Genomic DNA, 15,633 nt, shown 5'->3' on the forward strand with positions numbered 1-15,633 from the left:
AGGACTGAAATGAGCAATTAACCAACTCTCGGTTATTACGTTTGTTTTCTTCTTCTTCTTCTTCTTCTTCTTCCTTTCTTCTTCTTCTTCTTCTTCTTCTTCTTCTTCTTCCTGCGTCATCTGCGTCATTTGCTGCAGAAACGAAAAAAAAAAAACCAGAGTTTCGTTTTTTTTTTCTTTTCCTGGGAATGTCGGCGACTTTCCACGACACGTTGATGGTTTTATACAGGGAGATGAACGACATTGACCGGCAGAGACCAAGCGAAAACGACATGCCGTTTCTTGGAAAACCGAACGACAAATTAGAAGGAAACGACACAATTGCTTGTCTCCGGCCGTTAACCCTCCGAAATGGAATTTTCAGCCGAAATTCGTGGAAATCCGGCGGCATTTAGTTCCTTGCTTCTATTTCGTTGTTTAGTATATTATATTTCTTTTCACCCAAATCGTGTTAAATGACAATATTGCAATAGTAGAAAAAAAATATTATCGATAGCTACATCAAATTAATTATAAATGAAAGCTTCATTGACAAAGATCATTGATTAAATTGGGAAAAATAAAAACTAAGCTCTGTATTATACAGCTTCTCAATCAGTTGAGAAAATTTAATTCTATAAAAAAGGCCATTTCAAAGCTAACTGCTCACAAATATTATTTAAACGTTTAACGTTCTTAATTAAAAAAAAACGTTTTTCTTAATTTTTTTTTATTATTAAAGAAATAAGCTTTTTCCAAAATTTTGCTTTATGCCTCGACTTCTGTTAAGCCAGCCCTGATTGTGTTGATATTAATGGACTGAAAAGAAGAAATCCCCGGGAATTAAAAAAAAAAAAAACATTAGTGTGTTGTATGCAAATATAATGTCCATGAGCAAATGTCAGCAAAAAAAAAAAAAAAAAAAAAAAAAAAAAAATCCAATGAAACCATGGCGTTCATAGTGAAAACAAGGACAAAAATTGAAAGATATTTAATTCCTCCATTTATTCTCCTTATAACTTTTGTAAGAGAAATTTCATTAATTGGGCTTAATAAGCCATTAAATATCAAGATTAGACCCTAATGTTTAAAAATATCTAAATATGGACTTTTGACCCAAAATCGGACAAAAACACCCCTGATTCAAAAAACCCATATTTTTCTCTCATTTTCAAATGATTTTCATCACAAATCTTTTGGTGTTCGAATTGGTTGCTCTAGGATTAGAATTTTCGGTGGTCGAGAGAAAAAGAATTTTCGGTGATGAAAATTCTAATCCTAGCGCAACCAATTCGAAGATGAAAAAGAATTGTGATGAAAATCATTTGAAAATGAGAGAAAAATATGGGTTTTTTGACTCATGGGTGTTTTTGTCCGATTTTAGGCCAAAAGTCCATATTCAGATATTTTTAAACATTAGGGTCTAATCTTGATATTTAATGGTTTATTAAACCCAATTAATGAAATTTCTCTTTTGTAACACTTCTAAAGACGGAGAAATACTAGACCATTGAAAAATGATTTCTTCAGCGGATCAATTCTGACACTTGTCGGAATATCCGGGACCACCGTAAATCGCCTTTTTGTAACCCTCGCTCGGAAAATGGCTGCTTGTGCTTGTGTGGCGGCATTCCTTCTTATAGTTATAGATCTTACAGCCCCAATCCACTCCCGTTGCCACGTTAGCGAGGTTTGTGATTAATATAATAAAAAAAAACCCTCATTTCCTCACCAACTTCAAGCTGTGATCTTCTAATATATTCCAAAAACCAACCGATACACATATATATATATATATATATATATATATATGTTTGTATATGTATGTATATATGTATGTGTCATGTGTGTATATATAATATAGCAGCTGTCAGTCTTTGATCCAAACCAGCAATTTATTTTTATTTAAGTAATTTAGATATTATAAACATACAGTATATTATATAATAAAAAAAATACAATTAAGTTTACAAATAAAGATTGGAATGAAGTTGTAAGAATAAATCAACTATGTAAATGTGATATGAATAGATATTCAATATAAAAATTAAAATTGCATAAAATGTTAATTTTGAAGGTGTAATGTAGACTGGTTATTGTCGAATATTATAAGTATAAAGGTTAGTTTTAGAAATTAATATTAATTAAATTCAAAGATAATCGATTGTCAATTAGTTTAAAATTTTTATTTTTAAAATTTAAATATTAATATGACTGTATTGATATAGTAGTTTTAGTTAAATATAGTTTCATAAATATCATATGGTAAAAAATATAGATTGTAATTATCGTTCGACATTTCAATCATAATAGAGTTAAAATTAATACTACTGTACTATATAAAAACAAAAAATCAATACTCCAAAAAAACCATAAATCCTAATATTAGTAATCAATTATATATGTGGTATTTTTTTTTTTTTTGAGTAGCTATATGTGGTATTTTTATCACACGTAACTCACATATTCTAAAAAATAAAACTAAATATTTTTTGATTAATTAAATGCATGTTTAAGGTTATATAATCAGGATATTCCTCATGTAAATGTTAGAAACATTATTGCTTCGTGTCAAAATAACGATTACTCGCCGGAAAATATGGAATTCCTCGTTTTAGAAGACGGTTTCGCCATGTCGTATGTTGTCGTTCTCTGTTTAACTTTAAACCATGACAAGATTTTCGTCTTTTCTTTTTTAAGAAATCAAAGGGCAATTTTCAGAATTAATTAGTATATTTTGGAGTGATATATGTTTTGCATAGGGTTATGAAAAATTAGATTTGCTTCTAAACATTATTGTCACCCTAAAAAAGAAAACATTAGTCATGTTTCGCCCCTTGATCAAGTTTTGGGAGAGAGATTAGACGTGACATAATACAGGCTTGGAACACACGGCAACAAAACTGGGACCCACTATGCACGCAAACAGCTTCTGATTGGTTTGAGATAATATCGGCTTTTGAATTGCGCCTATAATATTTTTTTAATAAAATGAAATTTTAAAGAGCTAAGGAAATAAATTACTACATCAAATTATTGCTTAAATTATACATGTCGTGAACTTACAAGCGGAGATGCCCATTGTATTGTCAAACATCAGTCCTATCCTTATCTCAACGGCTCAAATTAAATCAGAACTATCATTGATGGACATCTAACCGTTCATATTTTACAAATCACCCTGACTGTGATCTAGTCACAGCACGTTACCCAAATTATATATTCATGTAGATCACCAACTATGGCCAGCCCTATTTAAACCCGGTGATATACAGCTTTTGCAACACCCACCAGATTTCCGTATTATTGATTTTGCTTTCATTCTCGAGCCCTAGCCGCGGTGAGTTCTTATCACGACCTACTTTTAGTTTTATTCATTCTCTTCTTTCAACTCCATCTGATAATATATAAACTAGGAATGATTACTGATTCTTTTCCGCGTATACATGTGAAGGGGAGGGTGATCAGGGGAGAAACGTGAAGATCAACTCTAAACTCATTTCCAACGCAACTTGAAGAGGTAATATATATCTGATTCGATATATATATCTAATTTTTTGTTTCCCAAATTTGTTTTGCAGGTGGATTTTCCACGATGTCTATCGCACGCGCTGCTATGCCGCTCTTCTATCTACTATTGATCAGCCAGATCGCCTTAGGTTCGTGTCTATTGTATGATCTGGTAAATTATTAGAATTCTGGAAAAACGATATGTTATTGTTATTATTATGAATTATTTCTCATAAATACCCCGTGTATTGTGATTATACGTTGGGTTATTGTGTTGTGATTATATATATGTTGTGATTAAACGTTGTGTATATACATTCTGTTTGACACTGTCGTAAAACAGTTTCTCTGAGATCATTTTCTTTATTTATTCAAACACCATTTTATTTATGATATTGAGACTTTTTCTTATATTCGTGATTCGTTTAATTTTCTTGACTTTGAGTTTGAAAATGTCCATAGATCCTATCATGCCTAAAATAGAAAAATCCTTAGAGCACTTGAAACTTTGAATTTGTAATCTAACCAACGTTTTATACATGTTTAAAATCTAGTTATATTTAGTAACGTGACCTCATTAATAAGATAATATTTTACACAATTTTCATTGGTATTTACACACGCTAATATTGATAAGTATACATTAATTTTGGTGAATGATTAATTTACCGAAATAAACGAAATATTGACTAGTTCTTTAAAATCAAGTTTGAAATTAGATAAATAAATACGTCACTTCTTAAAATATCAATATTGACTAAATAGCTCCTTTTTTTTTCATTTTTAATTGAATTTACATATTACCCCGTCTAATTTTGTTTTCTTCAACATAGACCCTCAAATTAAGCTCTACTCCGGTCCTCCGTCAGTTCACTGTTTAATATAGGGTATATTTATAAATATACAACAATCGATAACTTTCCAAAAAAGAAATGGGTTAAGAGAATAATAATAACAAAAAATTAGCCAAATAAGTCACTGAAAGTTTAAGAATTGCTAAATAACCAACTTTTTGTAAATTTTTTGTAAATAGTTACCTCAACTTATTTACGACACTCAAAAAGACAAAAATACTCAAAAACATTCCCGCTTATTTGGTTTTTTTTTAACTATTTACATAAAATTTACAAAAAATTGGCTATTATACAAAACGCTATAAGTCTAATGGTTATAATAATAATAAATATGGTAACAGGAGGATCAGCTGAGGCATGGACGCTGATCGAGGCGGAGAACTTCTGCATCGACCCGATTTGGGTGGCGGTGGTATCAGCCCCAGGCTCGCCGGAGCTCCCAGTCTCCACCACCGGCTTTGTCCTCTTCCCACAGGAATCCGTCCCCTTCTCCGTCCCCCCAGGCTGGTCCGGCTTCCTGTGGGCCCGCACACACTGCTCCGCGGACCCCGCCTTTCTGTGCCTCACCGGAGATTGCAGCTCCCGCACCATCGCCTGCCCCGCCGGAGCCCTAATCCCGCCCTCTGCCGCCACTTTTGCTCGCTTCCGTGCGGTGCCCGGCGGGGTCGGAGGCTACGAGTTTTTCGTCAGCGCGGCGGCCGGGTTCAACCTCGTCGTGCTCGTGGCTCCCGTCGGTGGAAGCGGGCCCCAGTGCGCCGACACCGGCCACGTAGGGCTCGATCTGAAGGCCTGTCCGGAGGAGTTTCGGGTGGTCGATGGTGGTGGAGACACCGTGGGCTGCAAGGCTGGATTTGAATACGACCGTGCTGACGTGGCTGTGGTTTCCCCCACATTTACCTGCTTCTCCGCCAGCTACCACATTCAATTCTGCGCTCCTGACTTTGACACACCAGACACGTAAGTATATTATATATATATATATATATATATATATATATATATATATATATGCCTGTCATCATACGTGAATTAGTCTTCGCTTTCATTTTTCTATCAAATTCAATGCGCATTCGTAGATTCAACGTTCAAGATGCTTATGTATATACCAGCTTGTCTTGAAAAAGTCTTTATCTATATATAAATTATTATTCTGGTTTTTTTTTTCTTCTCTTTCAATGTTTGATATTAATACAATGCTTATTTCCAGTAGTGCAAACTCGGCAGAGGAACCAGGGCCAGAAAAAGAAAATCCGAAGACGACAATGAAGAAGAAGAAGAAGAAGAAGAATGCATTGCCGTTGATTCTAGGGCTGGTCAGCACAATGAGCAGCGTCACGGGGTTGCTATGGTGGGTCGTCAAGAAATTTGGCACCCGTGACAATCCCACTGCTAGTCCTATCATCAATTACAACTTCTACGGGCAAAATCCGATATTGCCAAAATGAGCACACAAATTAAGGTTGGGTTGAGCAGTGTTAAAAATTGAAGGCAGTGTCGGTGAAGGAGAATTTAGGCGTTTGCGCAGTGTTAATAATTGAAGGCAGTGTCGGTGAAGGAGAATTTAGGTTTGCGCAAGAGAGACGGTCGAGTAAATGGATAGTACGTTATTTTTTTCCTAATTAGTTTTGTGACCCTATGTTTGATAGAGAGGCTGTGTAACATAATAAATGAGAGAGGAAAATAAAAATATAGTAGTAAACATATAGTCATTTGTATGATGAGATTTAGTTTTGGGAGATCGAATACCGTTTTTATTTATATTTTGATATTTCATTTTTCTCATTATGCTATGTTCTCTACATATTATCATTTATCAATATCAATATCAATTTCAATACAAACTCATATAATACTCCATTCCAATTTCAACCTCACAACACATTCTATAAATAATGATAAAAAATCTTAATATCCATTTTCTTCAATAATTACAAATTATCAATTTCAATTCCCAAACAATTAATATCAATTACAATATAGAAATAAAAACTATCAATCTCAACCAAATTAGATCAATAAAACTAACCCACAATGTCAATAAAACTAACTATTGATCTCAAACAGACTAAACCCCATATCAAAATGTAAAATAAGAAATAAATGAACTTACCTGGTGCAACAACAAGCGTTGTTTGCGGAGCTATGTTTCGTCCACATGAGCCTCTTCCTATGTTAAGGTGCATACGTCCCTCCTTCCTTCTATAGCCAATTATGTTGATGCGAAAATTGACCAACACCCCCAATATGAAATCGATCGATATTCTTAATTAAATTAAAAAAAAAGTGAAAAATGCATTTATAAGGTTTGATCGATGTCCAAAATTACAAACTAAAAAAAAAAAAAATCAATGCAAATTAAAGCACGAACAAAAATAAAAAAATATAAAAGAGAAAAAACCATTTAGGAGACTTAAACATCACGGGAATTGACCGAAATGAAATTCCGAAGTCTGGACAAAAATATGAGTTTTGCTTCTTTGACGGTCCCATATTGTGGGGATTTAACACCGTGACTGAAGTATTTTGGATGGCAAAAACGAATCAACACAGCAACGCTCACACACAATTACAGCCCTAATTATTTCCGGTTCAAGATTTTAATAAAGAACCAAATAAAGACTGAAATTAACCAAACTAACAACCTACGCAGACGATTGAATCAAAGAACAACAATGTGCAGAAAAGGAAAGAGAACGCCAGGGATTATCGTGGTTCGGCGTCCAAATGCCTACTCCACGTTGAGCTCAGAGGATAAGCTCGATTCACTAATCACAGAAGTCTTTACAAGCACACAAACACTGATTACAACCAGCCAATATATCGCTGAATCAATACACACGAAAAACCCCAAACCACAATGAAACCCTAGTTCTTTTCTTGACTCAGCCGAGAGTCCCGAGTCGGAGATTCCTCCACAAGATCACAACGATCACACTCGAATAGAACACACCAGGTCTCGGCAATGGGAGCAACAAGTCGAGCGTATATGAGAAAGAGAAGAACAGCGAGAGGCTGCGAGAGTTTTAGTGAGAGAGAGAGAGCCGAGTAGAGAGAGAATCAAAATGTGCCGAATGAAATCTCAGTCTAGGGTTTCCTCTCTTATATGTTGATGTGGTTGAGTGGGCTTGCGAAATGGGCTTGGCCCAGGTGTAAACTTATTGGACCTCTTCTATTCCAACACATATCTCTTTCTCCTTTATTCTTATAGTCTCTCTGTACCAAATACAGAGCAACTAATTAGGATAAAAATTAATAAATAGTACACCACGAATCTATCAAGTTGATTCTCTCATACTCATACGCATACGTACATAGTTCCATTATCATTCACCGACACTGACTTCAACTTTGATACTGCTCAGCCCAACCACTGCGCGCGCATCATTATCATTAGGGTTTTGCGATATCCGATTCGGTTTGTAAAAGTTGTTGATAATTGTTGGACGGTTGCAACATCCACCGCTGCTAGATCTCTTGACGACCCACCAAACCACCCCTGCGACAGTGCCGATACTGCTCACGATCACGCTTACAATCAACGCCAATCCATTGTTGTTCTTCTGCTCCTTTGGACTTTCTTACAAATGATATTATTACAAATGATCACGTTTACAGTACTACAAGAGAAAGCATCGCACATTATATTATTCATTTGTTATAATAAAGCAAATGATTACCATATAAAGAATATAAATAATTACGTGTGCGTGACAAAGTCAGAAGCGCAGAATTGAATGCGGTAGCTGGCGGAGAAGCAGGTAAATGTGGGGGAAACCACAGCCACGTCAGCACTGTCGTATTCAAATCCAGCCTTGCAGCCCACGGTGTCTCCACCGCCGTCGACCACCCGAAACTCCTCCGGGCACGCCTTCAGATCGAGCCCTACGTGGCCGGTGTCGGCGCACCGGGGCCCGCTTCCACCGGCGGGAGCCACGAGCACGGCGAGGTTGAACCCGGCCGCCGCGCTGACGAAAAACTCGTAGCCTCCGATCGCGCCGGCCACCGCACGGAAGCGGGCGAAGGTGGCGGCAGAGGGCGGGATTAGGATTCCGGCGGGGCAGGCCCGACCAGCCTGGGGGGACGGGGACGGGGACGGATTCTTGTGGGGAGAGGACAAAGCCTGTGGCGGAGGCGGGGAGCTCCGGCGAGCCTGGGGATGATACCATCGCCACCTGAATCGGGTCGACGCAGGAGTTCTCCGCCTGGATCATCGCCGATGTCACAGCTGATCGTCCTGCAATGTATTTATCAATTAGGGGGGGACGAATATAATATAGGGTTAAATAGTCAAATTTACACATTGATATTGCTAAATAACTAAGATTTTGTATTGTAAATGTTAGGTCGATAATTATTTTTATATATTTATATACGTAAATCTTAAGTAAATAGTAGCTTCAATTTATTAGGTCACATCATGTTTATGGTTATTTATTTAAGATTTGCGAAATAGTAATTTCAAACATTTTATAATTGGTTATTTACCTAATATTTTATATATTATATAATATAATATTTACAAATTTATAAATATATATTAAATCACCAAAATTTATAGATTTTCTATATTTCTAACTTTTTATAATTTTAACTTTTTTATAATTTTAAGTAATTTTTTTAATAACTTTTTATTTATTAAATGAGTAGGTCTGAAAAGGTTCAAAATACAAACAAAAAATTCATGTCTCTTGAAACGAGATCCTAAAAATATTGACGAAAAAACACTGTAGTAAATTGTATCAACACATGAAAATGTTTTGTATTTAGTAGAATATTGAATATGTTGTTGTGATATGTGATTATTGAGACATAAAAAAAATCATATTTTTGACATATTAAATTTAATCGAAATCATAATTTAAGAATAATCCATTTTTAAAATACTGTAGCTGACAATGACACGAGCTTTAGGCCTATTTTGTTTAGGCTTCTTGACGGATAAAATTTTCAATTATAATAAAAAATATAAAAAGGGAAGTGGACATATTTATTAGTAATCTTTGATACTTGAGTCATTTTCATTTTTTCTCTAAATTATTTTAATAATAACTTCCACATTTATGAGTAAAATAAGGAGAGTGAAAACGATTGTTCTTATTATAAGTTATAACCTTTAGCTCATTGAATATTAGATTTTTCTCTACCAACCGTAATTAAAATCTCTCTCTCTCTCTCTCTCTCTCTATATATATATATATATATATATATATATATATATATATATATTACTACGTTGTAAAAAGAATCCTCTATTTTTAATACTATTTGTTGTTACATTAATTGGCGATTTAATGTTGACAAAATATTAAAGAATCATGATATATTATTTCAGATAGAATTGAGTCTTGTTACGATTATTCTGGAAGCGTTACAGTTTCTGTTGTAACAGTTTGCGCAACAATTACAACCCATTCACTTTTGGGCTTTTCTATTCCGAATTGAAGTAGGATTCCAGTGTGGATTGATGATATAATGGGCTGGTGATCCTAATCCGACTTCAAGATTCGTTTTGACCTAATTTTCTCTATAAATAGGTCATAACCACACCATATTCACTCACGCCTTTAGAGAGATTTATTTGAGTGTTTTAGTTGAGCTTAGAACAACATGTGTTCAAGCTTTTAAGGTGTCTTTTACCTCTGCTTTGTTGCCTATATACGGGTGATTGTATTAGAAGCTAGATGTTAGTTTTTCAATTGTTTTTGTTGGGAAACACGTTTAGAAGTCTCGGGAGAGATATTCTGTGGGAATCGATAGGGGGAGCCTAAGTTGCTGTTGAAGAGGATAGACGTAGGTTGGGTAGCTAGCGTGGGAGTCGTTGAATGTAAATCCTTATTGTACCACGTTATCATAGTAAATTGCTTTCCACCGGGCAAAGGCCCTCCAGACGTAGACACGAGCCGAACTTGGTTACCAACTCTGGTGTCTATTTATTATTCCGCACTCATATCGTTAATCTTTTGTTTCTCTAAATTTCAGCAATTGTCGCACTTTCTGTTACAACAAATTCTGCAACAGCTGCGCAGATTCAGTAATTTCAATTGGTATCAGAGCGGTTCACTCAGTCCTGTTGAGTGTGATCCGTAGTGTTACTGATCTGTTTATTTAGAGATGGAGTTCATGAGAGAAGGTGCATCTATTGGCCGTCTGCCCCTCCTCGACGGTGGAAACTACTCGTATTGGAAAGCTCGGATGAAGGCCTATTCTTAAAAGCACTAGACGAGAAAGCTTGGAGAGCCGTCCTCACTAGCTGGAAGCACCCCACCACCACCGATGATACCGGAGAGACTGTTTTGAAACCTGAAGTTGATTGGTCTATGAATGAAGATAAACTGGCAAGCGGTAACTCTAAAGCTCTTAATGCGATCATGGCGGCCGTCGACCCCAACACATTCAAGCTGATTTCTACATGTGAAGTGGCCAAAGACGCATGGAATATCCTTCAAGTCACTCATGAAGGAATTGATACGGTACGAATGTCTCGTCTCCAGCTTTTGACTACTAAATTTGAGAACTTAAGAATGACAGAAGATGAAACGATTAGTGAATTCAATTCTAGACTTTGTGACTTGTCTAATGAATCGTTTGCCCTTGGTGAAAAAATGTCTGAGGAAAAACTTGTCAGAAAAGTTCTACGGTCGCTTCCGAAGCGGTTCATCTACAAAGTCACTGCCATTGAAGAGGCTAAAGACATATCCACAATGAAGCTGGAAGAGTTAATGGGTTCCCTCAGAACCTTTGAGATGAACGATGAGCACCACAATCTCGAGCCGAAGACTCATGGAATTGCATTGAAAGCTGACCTCGACAACAACCACAGCCTTACTGAAGATGAAGACTTGGCTAGGACTATCTCTCTTCTGGCTAAGAACTTTGGCAAATTTATGAAGAGGATGAACAACAACACTCGCAGAAGTGTTTCAGAAACTGTCTCTGACAGTTCCCAAAACAGATCCAACGCCAGCGAAATTTCCACAGATCTGAATGTCAAAGCTAAGGGGATTCAATGTCGAGAATGTCATGGATTCGGTCATATCCAAGCAGAATGTGCCAACACCCTCAAGAAGCGTAACAAAAGCTACAACACCCGTACTTGGAGTGATGAGGATTCAGAAGAGGAAGACATTATCGACAACTTCCTTGCTTTTACTGCCCGTGATTCTCAAGAAAATTTGAAGCCATGTAACACTGTCGCAAGTTGTGTTAGTGACGTTTTCTACAACAGCGACTCTGAAGTCAGCAACAACGAAGAAGATGAAGAAGAATTAATATTTTACCCCTTTTTTTTAAACTTCTAGTTCCTTTATTAACATTAATTTTCTGTATATAGTAAATTAATATATAGTCCCTCTTATTTCATTTTAATAGTATTTTAAATATACTTTTATAATTAAGAAGAATAATTTTTTTTAATAAAGAAATTATTTTTATTATTTGGTAAAGGGTGAATAATATTCACCCAAGATGTAGAAAAGTTGTACTTAAATGATATCTTAGTCTTCTTAGCTTAATATAAAAAAGGGTATATAAAATTAAATAAAAGAAGAAGAACAAAAGGTAAATTAGGTGGGGGTCAACAACTTATATTATTAAACAAAGACTTTAGAATTGGTATATATGTTAAGTTATCTGTGATGTTCATGGAGATTATTATGTTTATTTTAGATTATTATGATGATGAATTGATATTTATGATTATGAATATGTTAATGAATTTGTAATTATGATTATGAATATGTCGTTGAATTGATGATTAAGATGATGAATATGTTAATTTCAAATGAATATGATGATGAATTGATGATTATGATGATGAAATATGGTGTCCGACTCGGCATTGAAGTACTGCGAGCCCGTCGAATGACGACCGAATGCAAGCAAATACAAATTTTACTGGTACATCATCGGCGGTGGTGTAATCACTCGTGTGAAAAATCACTTGGCGAACAAAGATAAGATAAATTGTGTGAAGATGTCCGACAAAGTTCCTGATGAAGTACTGGAAGACTTGCGAGAGTTTGTGTGAGTCGATACGAGCCGACCTCTAGAAAAGTCTAGGGGACTCTGACGAAGAAATAAACGAAGGTCCCGGTGGATCTTCAGGGTCCTCTGATCCAAGAAGATCACATTACGGGGTCAAGAGGGTGGCCAAATCCGTCGACCAATTCTTCATTCACGAGTGACGAGACACTCAAGACACTGCACATATAATTAATTACTAATAAGTGTGTGTTATATTTTGTCGTATGCGTTGTAATTAAAGTTTGACTTTATGGTACTTTATGTTGAATTTTATTTTTGTTTGAACTTTGTGTTTTATATTTTGTCGTACGTGTTGTAATCAATGTTTAACTTTATGGTACTTTATGTTGAATTTTATCTTGGTTTAATTTTTGTGTTTTATATTTTGTCGTATGTAATGTAATCAAAGTAATTTAATTTTGCAAAATATGAAAAATATGAAAAAGTATATTTATTTTTGTAAAATATTTGTCTGAGTACCCTTCGGTTTCTTAAGTTTTTTGCTGGTTTTCTTTACGGTAAGCGGTTTCCTACCGGTACTATTTTTTTTTTTTTTCTGAATAGCTCTCGGTTTCCCTTCCGGTAAGCGGTTTACCCCCAAAATTGAAGTTCCGGTACGGTAACGGTCAGTAAGGTGAACCTTGGTTTCACGCCGATGAGAAATTAGATTTGCTTCTTAATATTTTTGTCATCCTAAAAAAGAAAACATTGTTGCCTTATGATTCACGCTTTGATTCAGTCGGTAACTTGTTACACAATGCAAATACAAAACTGGGACCCACTATGCACGCAAACAGCTTCTGATTGGTGGGGATAACAGTTGGTCACCAACCACGGGAAGCCCTATTTAAACGGCATCAACCAGAGTTCCTTATTATTGATTTTGCTTTCATTCTCGAGCCCTAGCCGCGCGCGGTGAGTTTTTATCACGACCTACTTTCAGTTTTATTCATTCTCTTCTTTCAACTCCATCTGATAATATATAAACTAGAAATGATTACTGATTCTTTTCCACGTATACATGTGAAGGGGAGGGTGATCAGGGGAGAAACGTGAAGATCAACTCTAAACACGCGACTTGAAGAGGTAATATGTATAAAATATATTCGATATATATATCTAATTTTTTGTTTCCCAAATTTGTTTTGCAGGTTGATTTTCCACGATGTCTATTGCACCCGCTGCTATGTTGCTCTTCAATCTTTTGATCACCCAGATCGCCTTAGGTTCGTGTCGATTGTATGATCTGGTAAATTATTAGAATTCTGGAAAAACTATTATGATTATTATTAATTATTTCTCATAAATACCCCTTGTATTGTGATTATACGTTGGATTATTGTGTTGTGATTTAAACGTTGTGTATATACATTCTGTTTGACACTGTCGTAAAACAGTTTCTCTGAGATCATTTTCTTTATTTAAACAAAGTTGGCTATTTTTCTAATTTTTTGTAATAATAAATATGGTAGCAGGAGGAACAGCTGAGGCATGGACGCTGATCGAGGCGGAGAACTTCTGCATCGACCCGATTTGGGTGGCGGTGGTATCAGCCCCAGGCTCACCGGAGCTCCCAGTCTCCACCACCGGCTTTGTCCTCTTCCCACAGGAATCCGTCCCCTTCTCCGTCCCCCCAGGTTGGTCCGGCTTCGTGTGGGCCCGCACACACTGCTCCGCGGACCCCGCCTTTCTGTGCCTCACCGGAGATTGCAGCTCCCGCACCATCGTCTGCCCCGCCGGAACCCTAATCCCGCCCTCTGCCGCCACTTTTGCTCGCTTCCGTGCGGTTGCCGGCGGGGTCGGAGGCTACGAGTTTTTCGTCAGCGCGGCGGCCGGGTTCAACCTCGTCGTGCTCGTGGCTCCGGCCGGTGGAAGCGGGCCCCGGTGCGCCGATACCGGCCACGTGGGGCTCGATCTGAAGGCGTGCCCGGAGGAGTTTCGGGTGGTGGATGGAGGTGGAGATACCGTGGGCTGCAAGGCAGGTTTCGAATATGACCGTGATGACGTGGCTGTGGTTTCCCCAACGTTTGCTTGCTTCTCCGCCAGCTACCACATTCAATTCTGCGCTCCTGACTTTGTCACACCAGACACGTAAGTATATTATATATATGCCTGTCATCATACGTGAATTAGTCTTCGCTTTCATTTTTCTATCAAATTCAATTCGCATTCGTAGATTTGATCAACGTTCAAGATGCTTATGTATATATCAGCTGGTCTTGAAAAAGTCTTTATCTATATAAAAAGTATTATTCTGGTTTTTTTTTTCTTCTCTTTCAATGTTTGATATTAATACAATGCTTATTTCCAGTAGTGCAAACTCGGGAGAGGAACCAGGGCCTGAAAAAGAAAATCCGAAGACGACGACAATGAAGAAGAAGAAGAAGAAGAATAAGAATGCATTGCTGTGGATTCTAGGGCTGGTCAGCACAATGAGCAGCGTCACGGGGTTGCTATGGTGGGTCGTCAAGAAATTTGGCACCGGTGACAGTCCCACTGCTAGTACTATCATCAATTTCAACTTCTTGTGCTGGCAAAATCCGATATTGCCAAAATGAGCCCACAAATTAAGGTTGGGCTGAGCAGTTTTGTTCAAAATTGAAGGCAGTGTCAGTGAAGGAGAATTAAGGCGTGTGTGCAAGGCCACGTTATTTTTTCCCTTATTAGTTTTGTGACCCTATGTTTGGTAGAGAGGCTGTGTAACATAATAAAGGAGAGCTAGAGGACAATAAAAATATAGTAGTCTAGTAAACATATAGTGATTTGTATGATGAGATTTAGACATACATTTGAATTCCATCTATTTTTCTTCTTAGTTTTGGGAGCTCGAATACAGTTTTTATTTATATTTTGATATTTCATTTTCTCATTATGCTATGTTCTCTACATATTATCATTTATCAATATCAACATCAATATCAATTTCTATACAAACTCATATAATACTCCATTCCAATTTCAACCTCACAACACAATCTATAAATAATTATAAAAAAAATCTTAATTTCCATTTTCTTCAATAATTACAAATTATCAATTTCAATTCCAAAACAATTAATATCAATTACAATATAGAAATGAAAACTATCAATCTCAACCAAATTAGATCAATAAAACTAACCCACAATGTCAATAAAACTAACTATTGATCTCAAACATACTAAACCCATATCAAAATGTAAAATAAGAAATAAATGAACTTACCTGGTGCAACAACAAGCGTTGTTTGCGGAGCTATGTTTCGTCCACATGAGCCTCTTCCTATGTT

The 15,633-nt window shown here is 36.5% G+C and overlaps 2 protein-coding genes across 4 annotated transcripts; both read left to right on the forward strand.

Moving 5' to 3' along the window:
- The first annotated feature begins 3,270 nt into the window (after positions 1–3,270).
- On the forward strand, positions 3,271–6,086 carry LOC149399742 (thaumatin-like protein 1b). Of its 2 annotated transcripts, none has more exons than XM_089611193.1 (4): positions 3,271–3,319; positions 3,434–3,638; positions 4,685–5,300; positions 5,551–6,086. In XM_089611193.1, the coding sequence occupies exons 2-4, from the start codon at positions 3,575–3,577 to the stop codon at positions 5,786–5,788; spliced, it is 918 nt and encodes a 305-aa protein (XP_089467319.1). In that variant the 5' UTR covers positions 3,271–3,319; positions 3,434–3,574; the 3' UTR covers positions 5,789–6,086. The 2 variants fall into 2 exon arrangements, with proteins under 2 accessions (XP_089467319.1, XP_089467320.1); XM_089611194.1 differs by having other exon boundaries at positions 5,554–6,086.
- Positions 6,087–13,238: 7,152 nt separating this feature from the next.
- Positions 13,239–15,212, forward strand: LOC149399743 (thaumatin-like protein 2). 2 transcript variants are annotated; one of them, XM_089611190.1, is made up of 4 exons: positions 13,239–13,280; positions 13,395–13,591; positions 13,841–14,456; positions 14,677–15,212. In XM_089611190.1, the coding sequence occupies exons 2-4, from the start codon at positions 13,531–13,533 to the stop codon at positions 14,921–14,923; spliced, it is 924 nt and encodes a 307-aa protein (XP_089467316.1). In that variant the 5' UTR covers positions 13,239–13,280; positions 13,395–13,530; the 3' UTR covers positions 14,924–15,212. The 2 variants fall into 2 exon arrangements, with proteins under 2 accessions (XP_089467316.1, XP_089467318.1); XM_089611192.1 differs by having other exon boundaries at positions 14,680–15,212.
- The last annotated feature ends 421 nt before the right edge of the window (positions 15,213–15,633 follow it).

Source organism: Urtica dioica, chromosome 4, assembly GCF_054948205.1.
Source record: "Urtica dioica subsp. dioica isolate 48M chromosome 4, U.dioica_male_clone48M_v1_H2, whole genome shotgun sequence".
NCBI classification, from domain to species: Eukaryota; Viridiplantae; Streptophyta; class Magnoliopsida; order Rosales; family Urticaceae; genus Urtica; species Urtica dioica.

Coding starts and splice junctions, on each gene's coding strand:
- LOC149399742 (XM_089611193.1), top strand. CDS start 3,575: ATGTCTATCGCACGCGCTGCTATGCCGCTCTTCTATCTACTATTGATC. Junction 3,639..4,684: donor GATCAGCCAGATCGCCTTAG/GTTCGTGTCTAT, acceptor ATATGGTAACAG/GAGGATCAGCTGAGGCATGG. Junction 5,301..5,550: donor GACTTTGACACACCAGACAC/GTAAGTATATTA, acceptor GCTTATTTCCAG/TAGTGCAAACTCGGCAGAGG.
- LOC149399743 (XM_089611190.1), top strand. CDS start 13,531: ATGTCTATTGCACCCGCTGCTATGTTGCTCTTCAATCTTTTGATCACC. Junction 13,592..13,840: donor GATCACCCAGATCGCCTTAG/GTTCGTGTCGAT, acceptor ATATGGTAGCAG/GAGGAACAGCTGAGGCATGG. Junction 14,457..14,676: donor GACTTTGTCACACCAGACAC/GTAAGTATATTA, acceptor GCTTATTTCCAG/TAGTGCAAACTCGGGAGAGG.